The sequence below is a fragment of the Heptranchias perlo genome, chromosome 9 (genome assembly GCF_035084215.1).
Source record: "Heptranchias perlo isolate sHepPer1 chromosome 9, sHepPer1.hap1, whole genome shotgun sequence".
Lineage (NCBI taxonomy): Eukaryota > Metazoa > Chordata > Chondrichthyes > Hexanchiformes > Hexanchidae > Heptranchias > Heptranchias perlo.
In genome coordinates, this window is record NC_090333.1 from 24,589,247 (window position 1) to 24,606,956 (window position 17,710).

Here is a 17,710-nt window from a genome sequence, read left to right on the forward strand (position 1 = left end):
CTGCTAGCTTTAATAATCATTAAGTATTAACCCTTCTTGATTGAGGGCTGTTACAACAATTGAGGTGTCCTTAAAATCTGAATTGATACAGGCTGGATTTTGAGATGTCCACACAATCAGCAGTCATGATGCATCACATTCCTTTACCCAGTCTTAAGTATTATATTTTACATTCTTTAGGGTGTACATTTTACTGCATAATAGAGCATTTTTTTTGACCTAGTGTCCATATCAAACACAGGTGAGATTGAGGAAAGATTAGATGCAGGATAAAGATTCTTCTATAATTTCGAGCAATGTACCTTAACTCCAACTTCAAAAGTATCCCCTGGTGTACCTACACGAAATTCCATTTCCTACATTGACAGTCCTTGGGATTACTTTGAGTGGGACTGGTCAATCTCATCTCAGTTTTGTGCTGTAGCTTCATGCTCATGTTGATGTTTCTCTCTGAAAGAGCTATCCTCTGACCTTGTCCCATACCCTTCAAAAAAAAAATTATTTTGAAATATTTACCTACTTCCCTTTTAAAACTATAATATGGATTCTACCCCTATCATTGTTTCTGGTAGGGCATTCATTGTCCTAACAATCCTATGTGTAAAGAAAATAAATTCTCTTAACCTCTCCCTTCATTCTTTTGGTGATTATCTTAAATTTATGCTCCCTAATCACTGACTCATCAAACATTGTAAATATTTTTTCCCCATTTACCTTAGCAAAACCCTTCATAAGTTTGAATAACTATCAGATCTCACCGTTGTTGTAATGAAAATAGTCCCAGTTTCTCTAGACTTTCCTCATAACTCAACATTCTCATCCCTGTTATCATTTTAGTGAATCTCTTCTGCACCCTTTCCATGGCCAAACACCCTTCCTAAAGGAAGGCACCCAAAACTGGAAACAATATTCTAACTGTGGACTAACCAATGATTTGTATAAACTTAGCATGATCTCTTTGTTTTTGTACTCTATGCCCTTCTTTATACAGCGAAGGATACGATATACTTTTTTACGGCTTTATCAACACCCACTTTTAAAGATCTGTATTTGAACCCCAAAGCCTCTCTACTCCTTTAATGTTTATTGTTTAGTTTATATTTCCTCTCATTATTTCTCCCAAAATGTATCATCTCAAATTTATCCGCAATAAATTTCATCTGCCATCTATCCGACCAAACTACAAACCCATCTATAATCTCCTGAAGTCGCATACAATCCTCATCACTGTTAACCATGCTCTGTAGCTTTGTGTTGTCAGCAGATTTTGATATTGTAACCCCATATCCATGATCATGCATGTAGGTGTGTCCATGTATGTACACATACATACATACATACACATGTACATGCACAGACACATATCCGTAGAGAGAGAGGAGAGCAATAGTCCTAAGGCTAACCTTGGAGGGGAGATTGGAGGTGGGGGGTAATACTGTTTACGTTGCTACACTCCAAAAAAAAATTTATTAACCACTACTCTCTGTTACCTGTTAAAAACCAACTTGTAATCCATGCTACTATATTCCCTTCAATACCATGGCCAGGATTTTGATCTGGAGCCGGGAAGGGGGCGAGGGGGGGGGTGTCGAATCACGGACGGGAAACCCGGAAGTACAGATTTCCCAGACGTCTTTATGATTTTGACGTAAGGCCATTTTTTTTTAATGGTTTCCCGACCAACAGGCTGGCCTGATTGACAGGCTGGCCTCAGTCAGACGGGAGCAGAGCAAGAAAGATGACGTCTTCAGGTAAATGTTCAGGTAAGTCTTAGATTGTATGGATGGGGGGGTGAGGGGCAGGGGGGATGGCATCAGTGGGTCAGTCATCTGGGGGGGCGGGGGGGGAGGTCAGTCATTGGAGGTTAGGCACTGGGGAGTCAGTCACTTACCTGCAGTTTCGGGCCTTCTCGCCTCCTCTCACGCAGCGTGAAGGAAAGGGCCTTGGAATCCTGGCCCCAGGGGCTGAAATTGCAAAACCTGTAAAATGGAGGCCCTTAGCCTCCTTGAAAGGTTTTAGTGACCAACCGGTCTCCTGAGAGTAGTGGTGAAGCTCTGCAGTTGGCTTTAGTGCCCCTGAGCTACTGAGGGCAAAAATCCACCAGAGTCCCAGAGTTTTCACCCACTGACCCCTCATTAAGTGTGCAGAAGTACGGATAAAAGGGGACATATCCCCCCCTCTACCACCCCTCCCCCCCCCCACCCCCCAAATCACATAACTTACTCACATTCATTGTGTTGGATCACAGGAGAAGATTGCTACTTCAGGCACCAGAGTGCTTCAACAGTCTGTGGAACCATATCCTAATGCAAATTCCTGCCTTTGGGAGAGGAACAAATTTAGAAAAATATTCAGCTGTAAAAACGTTGTTTTTCACTAATAGTTTCCTGTTTACCTCTGTGGGGAGCTGATGCTCTTTTTCATGTTATTTAAGCATCTTGTCTTAAACTGACAATAGGTAGATAAAAAAGTAAAGTGACCCGAGTCAAATGATTTAATGTGGTAGTTGATAGTAATATTTCTTTTTTTATTCTTTTTCTCTTCAGCAGATGTATGCTGCTAGCCCCTACTCTGATACAATCCTGGTGGAGGTAACCACTCCATCAAATGCACAGGATGATCCTGAGATGCTGTGGGTGATGGGACCAGTACTTGCCGTCGTGTTAATTATCATCATTGTCATTGCTATTCTTCTGTTCAAAAGGTGAGATTACCTCAAAGTTGTGTGTAAAATACGAGTGTGTCATCAGGATCGATGCTGAAACAATTTAACTTTACAATGCAATCTCTCAAAAGGGACAGTAATCTTAAATGTTAATTCAAACTGCTCATGAAGTGAAAGCTGCAGCCAGAAATGTGCTGCAAAGATTTTTGTATTTTAATTGACGGTGCGAATGATATTACGATTCTTTGATGACTCCTCACTATCTTTCAGCCAGGAAGATGGAATGATCTGTGGGCCCTAGACTTACTGATACCCATTTATACCATTCTTTGTTAACCTTGGGATGGAAAGCTTTGTGGGGCACAATGAGTTCTGTTACCAAACGTAACCAGCTTCTGAATTGTGCTCTATCTATTTCTGAGGCCAAGTACTGGGGGGAAAAGAACACAAAAGGGTAGCCAGATTAAAACCTAATTTTTCTGAATGGGAATTTCAATGCTAAAGATACTGAGTTATGACAGTTGAGCTCATGATTCAAACTTTATACCATAGAAATGTCCCTACAAGCTTTCAAATAACATTTTAACATCTGTCAATTTATGCTTATAATGTAATTACAGTATCTATAAAGTTATAACAACTTAGTTCTTCCATAACTGACTTTATCTGCTTGTCTGTTCCTCTGTCTCACACGCACTTTCTTTATTTGTCTGTGACAATTTCTCATTCTTTTTCTGAGGGAAAAAAAAGGGTAGATGATACCCTTGAGGTAAATCTATATCACCTTGCTGTGGTCCAGTTAGAGTTGATGTGACAATGTTTGTGAGGGCTTCTGCTCACATTTTTTCACTAAATATTCATGCATATCCACATATATTACTTTATGTGATTTTGTTCCTTGCTACTTTTAATCAATCAAGACTATTGCTCATCCTGTAACAACTGACAGCTTATATATTTTATTGATTGTGCTTTCCATTTGCCATTTTATTTCAAAATATTTGAACTATTTCAAATGACCACAGCCAATAAGGATAACCATTTCTCGTCCCTCCAAATTCCTATCAGGTGATTAATGTTTTCTAATGTTACAAACTGCTATGATTTCATAATGGAAGTATCATAGTAGGTACAGCGCAGGAGGAGGCCATTTGACCCACCATGCCTATGTCGGTTCTTTGAAAGAGCTATCCAATTAGTCCCATTCCCCTGCTCTTTCTCAATGGCCCTGTAAATTTTTTCCCTTCAAGTATTTATCCAATCCCTTTTCGAAAGTTACTATTGAATCTGCTTCCACCACCCTTTCAGGCAGTGCATTCCAGATCATTACAACTCGCTGTGGAAAAAAAATGTTCCCTCCTGTCACCTCTGGCTGATTTGCCGATCACCTTAATCTGTGTCCTCTGATTAATGACCCTTCTGCCACTAGAAAAGCTTTCTCCTTATTTATTTATCGAAACCGTTCATGATTTTGAACACCTCTATCAAACCTCCCCTTAACCTTCTCTGTTCTAAGGACAACAACCCCAGCTTCTCCAATCTCTCCATATGACTGAAGTCCCTCATCCCTGGCACCATTCCAGTAAATCTCTTCTGCACCCTGTCTAAGGTCTTGACATCCTTCCTAAAGTGTGGTGCTCAGAATTGAACACAGTACTCCAGCTGAGCCTTACCAGGGTTTTATAAAGGTTTAGCATTACTTCTTTGCTTTTGTACTCAATGCCTCTATTTACAAAGCCTAGGATCCCATATGCATTTTTAACAGCCTTCTCAACTTGTCCTGCCACCTTCAAAGATTTGTGTATGTGCATCCCCAGGTCTCTCTGTTCCTGCACCCCCTTTAAAATTGTACTATTTCGTTTATATTGCCTCTCCTCATTCTTCCTACCAAAATGTATCACTTCACACTTCTCTGCGTTAAATTTCATCTGCCATGTGTCTGCCCATTTCACCAGTCTATGTCCTCCTGAAGCCTGTTACTATCCTCCACATTGTTTACTACATTTCCAAGTTTCTTGTCGTCTGCAAACTTTGAAATTATACCCTGTATACCTAAGTCCAGGTCATTAATATATAGGAAAAAGAGCAATGGTCCTAATACTGACCCCAGGGGAACACCTCTGTATACTTCCCTCCAGTCTGAAAAACAACCGTTCACCACTACTCTCTGCTTTCTGTCCCTTAGACAATTTTGTATCCGCGCTGCCACTGCCCCTTTAATTCCATGGGCTTTAATTTTGCTAACAAGTCTATTATGTGGTACTTTATCAAATGCCTTTTGAAAGTCCATTTACAAAACATCAACCGCACTACCCTCATCGACCCTCTCCGTTACTTCATCAAAGAACTCAATCAAGTTAGTCAAACACGATTGTCCTTTCACAAATCCATGCTGCCTATACTTTTCCAAGTGCCAGTTAATTTTGTCTTGGATTATTGTCTCTCAAAGTTTCCCCACTGACCTGTACTTGCTGGGTTGATCCCTCTCCCCTTTTTTGAACAGGGATGTAACATTTGCAATCCACCAGTCCCCCGGCACTGTCCCCATGCCGAAGAAGATTGGAAGATTACGACCAGACCCTCCATAATTTCCACCTTTATTCCTTCAGTAACCTACGATGCATCCCATCTGGACCGAGTGACTTTACTACTTTGAGTACTGCCAATCTTTTAAATACCTCCTCTATCTATTTTTATCCTATCGAATATCGCTGCTACAATGGCAGCATCCTCTTCTCTAGTGAAGTTGGATGCAAAGTATTTATTTAGTACCTCAGCCATGCCCTCTGCCTCTACAAGATTTCCTTTTTGGTTCCTAATTGGCCCTACCCTTCATTTGACTACCCTTCTACTATTTATACGTTTATAAAAGACTTTTGGGTTCTCTTTTATGTTAGCCACTAATCTATTCTCATACTCTCTCGTTGCCCCTCTTATTCCCTTTTTTAGATATCCTCTGTACTTCCTGTATTCAGCCTGGTTCTCTACTGTATTATGAACCTTACATTTGTCATAATCCTTCTTTTTCTGTTTAATTTTAATCTCTATTTCTTTAGTCATCCAGGGAGCTTGAGCTTTGGGTGCCTTTCCTTTCCCCCTCTTAGGAATGTATCTATTCTGTAACCGAACCAACTCCGCCTGAAAGTCCTCCAATTGTTCAATTACTGTTTTGCCTGCTAATGTTTGATTCCAATCCACTTGGGCCTTTTTAACTCACTGAAATTAGCCCTCCTCCAGTTAAGTATTTTCACATTGGATTGTTCCTTATCCTTTTCCATAACTATTCTAAACCTAATGATATTATGATCATTGTTCCCCAAATGCTCCCCCACTGAAACACGCTCTACCTGCCTAGTTCATTCCCCAGAATTAGATCCAGCACTGTTTCCTTCCTCATTGGGCTGGAAACATACTGATCAAGAAAACTCTTCGGTGCACATTTCAGGAATTCTTCTCCCTCTTTGCCCTTTACACTGTCAATGTCCCAGTCTATATAGGGATAATTGAAGTCCCCCATTATCACTACACTATAGTTTTTGCGTCTTTCTGTAACTTGCCTACAAGTTTGCTCCTCCATCTCCTTCCCACTATTTGGTGGCCTATAATATACACCCAGTGGCATAATAGCTCCTCTATTCCTTTATCCTTACCAAATAGATTCTGAATTTGACCCCTCAACCACATCATCCCTTTCCAGTGCTATAATAGTTTCTTTGATCAACACTGCACCCGCCCCCCCCCACCACCTTTCATTCCTTCCCTATCTTTCCTGAATACCTTGTAGCCAGGAGTATTAAGTACCCAATATACCCAAGTGTGTCAGTGAGAGGGTTAACTCTTGGCAAATTATATCTAGTAATACATGAGATCGAGAACTGATGGGAAATAACGATCTTTCTTGATGTAGAAAATGTAATAAACGTAATAGTATTCTGGTACTTTACGTAGTTAAATTAAGACACAGCAATACTGGGGATAATACTTGAGCAATTTGTTGTTCATTTAAGATGATCTCCCAGCACTGCCTCCCAACTTGTGAGGCGGCAGAGGGAGAAAATTATGCATACAGTGGAAATAAGGAGCAATCACTCATTTCTGATTTTTCCTCCATTTTTGCCATCTTATGGATGCAGTAAGCAGGAAAGGTAAGACTCATACTAATAACAGTAGTGTTGTCTTAAACTGAACACTCTGGACATGCTTCCAGTTCCAGCATTCACATGTGCTCTTCCTTACCCATCAAAGAAGGCAAGCAGAAGACTTGCTTTTAAGCTTCTTGCATTACTTTCATGACCTGGCAAATCAGGCATTGGGATTTGTGAGAGAACGGCAACCCAGGATCGATCATTTCTAACTTTTTGTTCCCTTCCTTTGTATATCAGGGGAGGGGATAATGCTTCGGGTCTAATTATGTCTCTCACTGCTGAGATTGGCATGATTGGTATATGGGGAACTGTGGGCAGGAGCTGACATTCTACTATTCTGTGGCAGACTGTGTTGAAGGAACTGTGCCATCCTTTTCTTTCATTTTTAGAATTGGAAATATTACATATATAGCTGAAGAATATACAATCTGACAGATACCAAAAGAAAGTGGTATCTGGTGATTATAGCAGCCTTGATTTTGGGTCATATTAAGCAAATTTGTTCAGTTCTGATGTTTGTATTAAATTACAGTGAAGCTTGCTGGTATGACTGGTTGTGTTATTGATAAAATAGTGTTTAAAATTTATGGTAAATGCTGAAAATGCACAGCAGGTTCATCAGCAACTGAATGGAGAAAAGGCAAGTTAACATTTCAGGTGGAGAACATATGTCAGAACTTTTCTTCGAATCATACAGCACAAAAGGAGGCCATTCAGCCCATCATGCCTGTGCAGGCTCTTCGAAGGAGCTATCCAATTAGTCCCACTTGCCTGCTCTTTCTCCATAGCCCTGCAAATTTTTCCCCTTCAAATATTTATCAAATTCCCTTTTGAAAGTTATTGTTGAATCTGCTTCCACCACCCTTTCAGGCAGTGCATTCCAGATCATAACAACTCGCTGCGTAAATTTTTTTTTACTCATGTCGCCTCTGGTTCTTTTGTCAATTCCCTTAAATCTGTGTCCTCTGGTTACTGACCTTTCTTCCAATGGAAACAGTTTCTCCTTATTTACTCTATCAAAACCAGTCATAATTTTGAATGGCCCTATCAAATCTCCCCATAGCCTTCTCTGCTCTAAGTAACTGAAATCTTTCATCCCTGGTGCCTTTCTAGTAAATCTCTCCTGCACCCTCCAAAGGCTTTGACATCCTTCCTAAAGTGTGGTGCCCAGAATTAGCCACAATACTCCAGCTGGGGCCTAACCTTCAAAGAACTGTGTACATACACCCCCATATCTCTCTGTTCCTGCACCCCCTTTAAATGTATCATTTATTTTATATTGCCTCTCCTCATTCTTCCTACCAAAATGAATCACTTCACACTTCTCTGCGTTAAGTTTCATCTGCTACGTGTCAACCCATTTCACCAATCTGTCTATGTCCTCCCGAAGTCTGTTACTATCCTCCTCACTGTTTACTACTTTTTCGAGTTTCATGTCATCTGCAAACTTTGAAATTATGCCCTGTATACCCAAGTCCAGGTCATTAATTATATCAAAAAGGGCAGTGGTTCCACAGCGACCCCTGAGGGACACCACTGCACACTTCGCTCCAGTTTGAAAAACAACTGTTCGCCATTAATCTCTGCTTTCTGTCCCTTAGCCAATTTTGTAGCCACTGCCCCTTTAATCCTATGGGCTTCAATTTTGCTAACATGTCTATTATTAAACTTTATCAAACACCTTTTGAAAGTTGATATACACATCGACTGCACTACCCTCATCGACCCTCTCCATCCATAAAACCTTCTGATGAAGGGTCTCCATCCAAAACATGTCTGCTGTGAAATTCCAGTGTTTTCTGTTATTATTTCTGGTTTCCAGCTTTCACGGGTCTTTGTTTTTAAAATTTACAAATTTGCTTTGCATGTGTAACTGGTTGACATGTAAAAGTTAAAGGGGGAAAGTGTTGATATGGTGGTCAAACTGTGTACATTAATGTATGCCTTGTTTATGAATAATGAAATATATAATAGTATTTCAAGTAGGATGACACATATTAATGATTTCTAATTACAGCTAATTTACATATGTGTTTAATTACAAAAGATGTTTTTCTAACTGAAATACAAATGCCTTAAAAGGAATAATACAGGTGGTTTGCCATGGTACTGCTGTTTTTATAGCACTTTCACATATGCTGCTGGTATTGTAAAAGGGCAGTATTCTGTCTTTGAACCTCTAGATGTGTGGTGTACAATGTACTGGACTAGGGATTATTCAGTATCCGCTACTTTGACCAAAGGGAAGTTTTCTAAGAGAATTCATGCATGGTTGAGCAGAAACGCAGTATTTAACTATGAATCAACAATCTGCTTTCTATAGGTAGATTACAACATTGTAAGTAAATAATACTTTGTGGAAATTAGTACAATTCTATCATTAGATAATGTCATGTGGTTGGTTCAGGAAAAGAGCAAGCTCTCCATCTGCCAAAGACGACGTTCCTGGTGGAAAAGACCCATTGCTGGCACACTCTTCAGACCCTGTGGAAATGAGGCGACTAAACTACCAAACTCCAGGTAAACATTCGAGTTTGAAACTCAAAGAAATCACTGTTGGATTTCTGATTAGCTAATCAGAACAAACTATGAAAAATCCAAATTGAATGATTCTTTGCTATTTTTGTTACTAAGTTAAATCCATGTAAAATTGGTTTCCGCCATTCTAGGGTCACATTAAAAGGTTTCAGTTTTGTTCGTTTGCCTTTCTAATTCCCCTACTTAATGGAATATTTTATTTCAACTGACAGTGGTGAATTTATATTTTTATGTTCATCTCCAAAATTCAATTGCATTTTCTGAAAAAAGCCAAAAAAATCTCTCGTAGCTAAATGGTTTAATGGAGTGTGGTACTGAACCATACAGACAGAAACTGATCGCAACCAAAGCAGCAGTTCAGATAGTACAATTTGTCTTGATACCTCTGGGCTAAGGAAGAGAAAAATCAGCCAAGGGATCGGAAGGCTACAAAATCATAGTAGCTGCAGAGAGAGAATATATGTAGTTGTCCGGATTACAGAGGAGATAAATAGATGGAGCAATGGTCTTTTCTCATTCCTTATTTTCTGATGACATGTGGAACATCCTTGTTCCTAAAGATCTGTGTGAACCCCATCAATCCAATCCAAATCAGATGATACTGATAACGTAACAAAATTCTGCCCTAGGTTTAACAAATCTTACATAAACAATATCAAAGTATAGGTCTTCTGAATGATCCCATTTTCCAGAATAGTTTCAAAAATGAATTGATTATAGAATTGTCTATTTAAAAATAAATTTAGTTTTCCTAATGGATAAGTCCATTCCAAACCCGTATATAAAACTTCAAACTTCTTCCATTATAGCACATAGAAACATAGAAAGGTTACAGAAACGGAAGGTTGCCATTTGGCCCATCGAGTCCGTGCCAGCTCTATGCAAGAGCAATCCAGCTAGTCCCACTCTCCGCCCTATCCTTGTAGCCCTACAAATTTTTTCCTTTCAAGTACTTATCCAGTTGCCTTTTGAAAGCCATGATTGAATCTGCCTCCACCACCCCCTCGGGCAGTGCATTCCAGATCCTAACCACTCGCTGTGTAAAAATGGTTTTCCTCATGTCACCTTTGGTTCTTTTGCCAATCACCTTAAATCTATGTCCTTTGGTTCTTGACCGTTCTGCCAATGGGAACAGTTTCTCTCTATCTACTCTGTCTAGACCCTTCATGATTTTGAATACCTCTATCAAATCTCCTGTCAACCTTCTCTGATCCATGGAGAACAACCCCAGCTTCTCCAGTCTATCCACATAACTAAAATCCCTCATCCCTGGAATCATTCTAGTAAATCTCTTCTGCACCCTCTCTAAGCCTTCACATCTTTGCTAAAGTGCAGTGCCCAGAACTGGACACAATACTCCAGTTGTGGCTGAACCACTGTTCTATACAGGTTCATCATAACTTCCTTGCTTTTGTACTCTATGCCTTTATTTGTAAAGCCCAGGGTCCCGTATGCTTTTTTAACCGCTTTCTCAACCTGTCCTGCCTCCTTCAAGATTTCTGTACATGTACCCCCAGATCTCTCTGTTCCTCTACCCCTTTTAGAATTGTGCCCTTTAGTTTATATTGCCTCTCCTCATTCTTCCTACCGACATGTATCACCTTGCATTTTTCTGCATTGAATTTCATCTGCCACGTGTCCGCCCATGCCACCAGCCTGTCTTGAAGTCGATCACTATCCTTCTCACTGTTCACTACACTTCCAGGTTTTGTGTCCTGCAAATTTTGAAATTGTGCCCTCGACACCCAAGTCAAAGTCATGAATATATATCAAGAAAAGTAGTGGTCCTAGTACCTACTCCTGGGGAACACCGCTGCACACCTCCCTCCGAAAAACAACCGTAACTCATGATAATACAAACATACAAGTTAAGAGCAGGAGTAGACCATTCGGCCCCTCGAGCCTGCTCTGTCATTTGATAAGATCATGGCTGATCTGATTGTTATCTCAACCCTACTTTCCCGTCTACCTACGATAACCTTTGACTCCCTTGTTAATCAGGAATCTATCTAACTCAACCTTAAAAATATTCAATGACCCTGCCTCCACCACTCTCTGGGGAAGGGAGTTCCACAGACTCACAACCCTCTGAGAGAAAAAATTTCTCCTCACCTCCGTCTTAAATGGGAGACCCCTTATTTTTAAACTGTGGCCGCAAGTTGTAGTCTCTCCCATAAGGGGAAACATCCTCTCAGCATCTACCCCTTCAAGTCCCCTCAGGATCTTATATGTTTCAATAAGATCACCTCTCATTCTTCTAAACTCCAATGTATACAGGCCCAACTTGTCCAACCTGTCCTCATAAGATAACCCCCTCATCCCAGGAATCAGTCGAGTGAACCTTCTCTGAACCACCTCAAAAGCAATTATGTCCTTTCTTAAATAAGGAGACCAAAACTGCACACAGTATTCTAGATGTGGTCTCACCAATGCCCTGTACAACTGTAGCAAAACATCTCTACTTTTATATTCCATTCCCCTTTCAATAAATGACAACATTCCATTTGCCTTCCCAATCACTTGCTGTACCTGCATACTAACTTTTTGTGATTCATGTACTAGGATACCCAGATCCCTCTGTACCTCAGAGTTCTGCAATCTCTCTCCATTTAAATAATATACTGTTTTACTATTCCTCCCGTCAAAGTGGACAAGTTCACATTTTCCCACATTGTTCTCCATCTGCCAAATTTTTGCAAACTCACTTAACCTTTCTATATCCCTTTGCAGTCTCTTTATGTTCTCTTCATAACTTACTTTCCTACCTACCTTTGTGTCATCAGCAAATTTAGCAACCATACATTTTTTTTGTTCAGGGGATGTGGGCGTCGCTGGCAAACCCCAATTGCCCTTGAGAAGGTGGTGGTGATCCGCCTTCTTCAACCGCTGCAGTCCATGTGGTGAAGGGTCCCCCACAGTGCTGTTAGGTAGGGAGTTCCAGGATTTTGACCTTGCGACGATGAAGGAACAGCGATATATTTCCAAGTCGGAATGGTGTTTGACTTGGAGGGGAACGTGCAGGTGGTGTTGTTCCCATGCGCCTGCTGCCCTTGTCCTTCTAGATGATAGAGGTTGTGGGTTTGGGAGGTGCTATCAAAGAAGCCTTGGTGAGTTGCTGCAGTGCATCCTGTGGATGGTGCACACTGCAGCCACTGTGCACTGGTGGTGGACGGAGTGAATGCTTAGGGTGGTGGATGGGGTGCCAGTCAAGTGGGCTGCTTTGTCCTGGATGGTGTCGAGCTTCTTGAGTGTTGTTGGAGCTGCACTCGTCCAGACAAGTGGAGAGTATTCCATCACACTCCTGACTTGTGCCTTGTAGATGGTGGAAAGGCTTTGGGGAGTCAGGAGGTGAGTCACTCCCCACAGAATACCCAACCTCTGACCTGCTCTTATAGCTACAGTATTTATGTGGCTGGTCCAGTTAAGTTTTTCTCAATGGTGACCCCCAGGATGTTGATGGTGGGGGATTCAGCGATGGGAATGCCGTTGAATGTCATGGGGAGGTGGTTAGATTCTTGTTGGAGATGGTCATTGCCTGGCACTTGTCTGGCATGAATGTTATTTGCCACTTAGCAGCCCAAGCCTGGATGTTGTCCAGGTCTTGCTGCATGTAAGCACGGACTGCTTCATTATCTGAGGGGTTGCGAATGGAACTGAACACTGTGCAATCATCAGCGAACATCCCCATTTCTGACCTTATGATGGAGGGAAGGTCATTGATGAAGCAGCTGAAGATGGTTGGGCCCAGGACATTGCCCTGAGGAACTCCTGCAGCAGTGTCCTGGGGCTGAGATGATTGGCCTCCAACTACCACTACCATCTTCCTTTGTGCTTGGTACGACTCCAACCACTGGAAAGTTTTCCCCCTGATTTCCATTGACTTCAATTTTACTAGGGCTCCTTGGTGCCACACTCGGTCAAATGCTGCCTTGATGTCAAGGGCAGTCACTCTCACCTCACCTCTGGAATTCAGCTCTTTTGTCCATGTTTGGACCAAGGCTGCAATGAGGTCTGGAGCTGAGTGGTCCTGGCGGAACCCAAACTGAGCATCGGTGAGCAGGTTATTGGTGAGTAAATGCCGCTAGATAGCACAGTCGACGACACCTTCCATCCCTTTGCTGATGATTGAGAGTAGACTGATGGGGCGGTAATTGGCCGGATTGGATTTGTCCTGATTTTTGTGGACAGGACATACCTGGGCAATTTTCCACCTTGTCGGGTAGATGCCAGTGTTGTAGCTGTACTGGAACAGTTTGGCTAGAGGCAAGGCTAGTTCCATTTGTTCCCTTCATCCAAGTCATTGATATAGATTGTAAACAGTTGAGGCCCAAGCACTGATCCTAGTGGCACTCCACTCGTTACATCTTGCCAACCTGAAAATGACCCATTTATGCCTACTCTCTGTTTCCTGTTAGCTCACCAATCCTTTATCCATGCTAATATGTTACCCCCTACACCATGAGCTCTTATTTTGTGTAGTAGCCTTTGATATGGCACCTTGTCAAAAGCTTTCTCGAAATCCAAGTATACTACTCCGCAGGATCCCCTTTATCCACGTTACTTGTTATTTCCTCAAAGAACTCTAATAAATTAGTCAAACACAACTTCCCTTTCACAAAGCCGTGTTGACGCTGCCTGATTGCATTGAGATTTTCGAAGTGCCCTGCTATAATCTCCTTAATAATAGATTCTTGCATTTTCCCTATGACAGATGTTAAGCTAACTGGCCTGCAGTTTCCTGCTTTCTGTCTCCCTCCTTTCTTGAATGGAGGAGTTACATTCACTATTTTCCAATCTGATGGGACCCTTCCAGAATCGAGAGAATTTTGGAAAATTAATACCAATGCATCTACTATCTCTGCAGCCACTTGTTTTAAGACCCAGGGACTTGTCAGATTTTAGTTCTAATTTTTTTCAGAACCCTTTCCCTGGTGATTGTAAATATTCGAAGTTCCTCCCTCCCTTTCACCTCTTGATTCACAATTATTTCTGGCATGTTATTTGTATCCTCTACAGTGAAGACGGATGCAAAATATCTGTTCAATTCATCCGCCATTTCCTTATTCTCCATTATTAATTCCCCAGGCTCACTTGAGAGGACCAACGTTCACTTTACTTACTCTTTTCCTTTTTAAATACCTGTAGAACCTCTTACTATCTGAAACATAAAAAATAGGTGCAAGAGTAGGCCATTCGGCCCTTCGGGCCTGTTCCGCCATTCAAAATGATCATGGCTGATCATCTAACTCAGTAGTCTGTTCCTGCTTTTTCCCCATATCCCTTGAACCCTTTAGCATTAAGAAATAGATCTATCTCCTTCTTGAATACATCTAATGACTTGGCCTCCACTGCCTTCTGTGGTAGGGAATTCCACAGGTTCACCACCCTCTGAGTGAAGAAATTTCTCCTCCTCTCGGTTCTAAATGGCATACCCCATATCCTGAGACTGTGACCCCTGGTTCTGGACTCTCCACCCATCGGGAACATCCTCCCTGCATCTAGTCTGTCTAGTCCTGTTAGAATGTTATATGTTTCGATGAGATCACCTCTCATTCTTCTAAACTCTAGTGAATATAGGCCTCGTCGACCCAATCTCTCCTTATTCGTCAATCCTGCCATCCCAGGAAACAGTCTGGTAAACCTTCGTTGCACTCCTTCCATGGCAAGGACATCCTTCCTTAGATAAGGAGACCAAAGCTGCATACAATACTCCAGATGTGGTACAACTTCAGTAAGACTCCTGAACTCAAGTCCTCTTGCAATGAAGGCCAACATACCATTCACCTTCCTAACTGCTTTCAGCGACTGGTATACAAGGACACCCAGGTCTCGTTGCACCTCCCCTTTTCCAAATCTATCACCATTCAGATAATAATCTGCCTTTCTGTTTTTACAACCAAAGTGGATAACCTCACATTTATCCACGTTATACTGCATCTGCCATGTTCTTGCCCACTCATCCAACTTGTCTAAATCACATTGGAACCTCTTTGCATCCTCCTCACAGCTCACATTCCACCCCAGCTTTGTGTCGTCTGCAAACTTGGAAATGTTACATTTAGTTCCCTCATCCAAATCATTGATATGTATTGTGAATAGCTGGGGCCCAAGCACTGTTCCCTGCACTACCCCACTAGTCACTGCCTGCCACCCAGAAAAAGACCCATTTATTCCTACTCTCTGTTTCCTGCCTGTCAACCAATTCTCAAACCATGCCAATATATTCCCCCCAATCCCATGTGCTTTAATTTTGCACACTAATCTCTTGTGTGGGACCTTATCAAAAGCCTTCTGAAAATCCAAATACACCACATCCACTATTCTACTAGTTACGTCCTCAAAAAAAAACTCCAGTAAATTTGTTAAGCATGGTTTCCCTTTCGTAAACCCATGCTGATTTTGTCCAATTCCGTTAATGCCTTCCAAGTGTTCTGTTATCACATCTTTTATAACAGACTCTAGCATTTTGCCCACTACTGATGTTAGGCTAACTGGTCTGTAATTCCCTGTTTTTTCTCTCCCTCCTTTTTTAAATAGTGGGGTTACATTTGCCACCCTCCAATCTGTGGAACTGTTCCAGAGTCTATAGAATTTTGGAAGATGATCACCAATGAATCCACTATTTCCAGGGCCACTTCTTTTAGTACTCTGGGATGTCGATCATCAGGCCCTGGGGATTTGTCAGCCTTTAACCCCATTAATTTCCCTAGCACTATTTTTTTTTACCAATACTGGTTTCCTTCAGTTCCTCCCTCTGACTAGACCCTTGGTTCCCTAACATTTCTGGGAGGTTATTTGTGTCCTCCTTTGTGAAGACAGAACCAAAGTATGTGTTTAATGGTTCTGCCATTTCTTTGTTCCCCATTATAATTTCCCCCATTTCTGACATTTGTCTTCACTAATCTTTTTCTCTTGACATATTTATAGAAGCTTTTAGTCAGTTTTTATGTTCCCTGCTAGTTTGCTCTCAAAATCTCTTTTTCCCCTCTTAATCAATCTCTTTGTCCTCCTTTGCTGAATTCTAAACTGCTCCCAATCTTCAGGCTTGCCGCTTTTTCTGGCAATTTTATATGTCTCCTCTTTGGATCTAATACGATCCCTAATTTCTTTTGTAAACCACGGTTAAGCCAGGTTAAGCCACCTTTCCTGTTTTATTTTTGCACCAGACAGAAATGAATAATTGTTGTAATTCCTACACACGTTTTTTAAATATTATCCATTGCCTATCCACCTTCATCACTTCCAGTAAAGTTCCCCAATCTATCATGGCCAACTCGCGCCTCATACTTTCATAATTTCCTTTATTTAGATTCAGGACCTTAGTTTCTGATTCAATGACTTCACTCTCCATCTTAATGAGGAATTCTATCATGTCATGGTCACTCTTCTCTGAGGGATCCCGCACAACAAGATTGTTAATTAATCCTTTCTCATTGCACAATACCCAGTCTAGGATCGCCTGTTCTCTAGTTGGTTCCGCAACATATTGGTCTAGAAAACCATCACGTACACACTCCAGGAATTCCTCCCCCACAGTATTATTGCTAATTTGGTTTGACCAATCTATATGTAGATTAAAGTCACCCATGATTATAGTTGTACCCTTCTTGCGCGCGTCTCTAATTTCCTGTTTAATGCCCTCCCCTACATCTCCACTACTGTTTGGGGGCCTATAGACAACCCCCACCAACGTTTTCTGCCCCTTGATGTTTCTTAGCTCCACCCATACAGATTCCACATCGTGATTTTCCGAGCCAGTATCCTTCCTCACTATTGCATTGATTTCCTCCTTTACTAACAACGCTACCCCACCTCCTTTCCCTTTTTGCCTGTCCTTCCTAAATATTGAATACCCCTGGATGTTCAGTTCCCATCCTTGGTCACCCTGCAGCCATGTCTCCGTAATCGCAACTATATCATACCCGTTACTATCTATCTGCATTGTTAATTCATCTAGCTTATTGCGAATGCTCCGCGCATTAAGACACAATGCCTTTAGACTTGTCTTTTTAAGATTGCTAGTCATCTTAGTTTTATTTTTCATTATAGCCCTATTTGTTTTTCGCCCTTGTTTTCTCTGCCTTCCACTATTGCTTCTTCCCTTTCTGTCTTTTGTTTCTATCCTTGTTTCCCCCTCCTCTGTCTCCCCGCTCAGGTTCCCATCCCCCTGCTATTCTAGTTTGAACCTTCCCCAACAGCACTAGCAGACACCCCTGCTAGGACATCAGTCCCGGTTCTGCTCAGGTGTAACCCATCCCACTTGTACAGGTCCTACCTTCCCCAGAACCGGTCCCAATGTCCCAGGAATCTAAATCCCTCCCTCCAACACCATCCCTGCAGCCACGCATTCATCTGGTCTATT

At 41.6% G+C, this 17,710-nt stretch overlaps 1 protein-coding gene across 8 annotated transcripts in view; it reads left to right on the top strand.

The window, feature by feature from the left end:
• LOC137325201 (receptor-type tyrosine-protein phosphatase F-like) overlaps positions 1-17,710 on the top strand; it is a 521,369-nt gene that overhangs the window by 406,164 nt on the left and 97,495 nt on the right. For 5 of the 8 annotated variants that reach the window (XM_067990027.1, XM_067990026.1, XM_067990031.1 and 2 more), the window contains 2 exons: positions 2,547-2,704; positions 9,218-9,330. In XM_067990027.1, coding sequence (XP_067846128.1) covers positions 2,547-2,704; positions 9,218-9,330 — 271 coding nt within the window. The remainder of the gene's footprint in view (positions 1-2,546; positions 2,705-9,217; positions 9,331-17,710) is intronic. The other 3 variants (XM_067990028.1, XM_067990030.1, XM_067990033.1) reach the window with 1 other exon arrangement.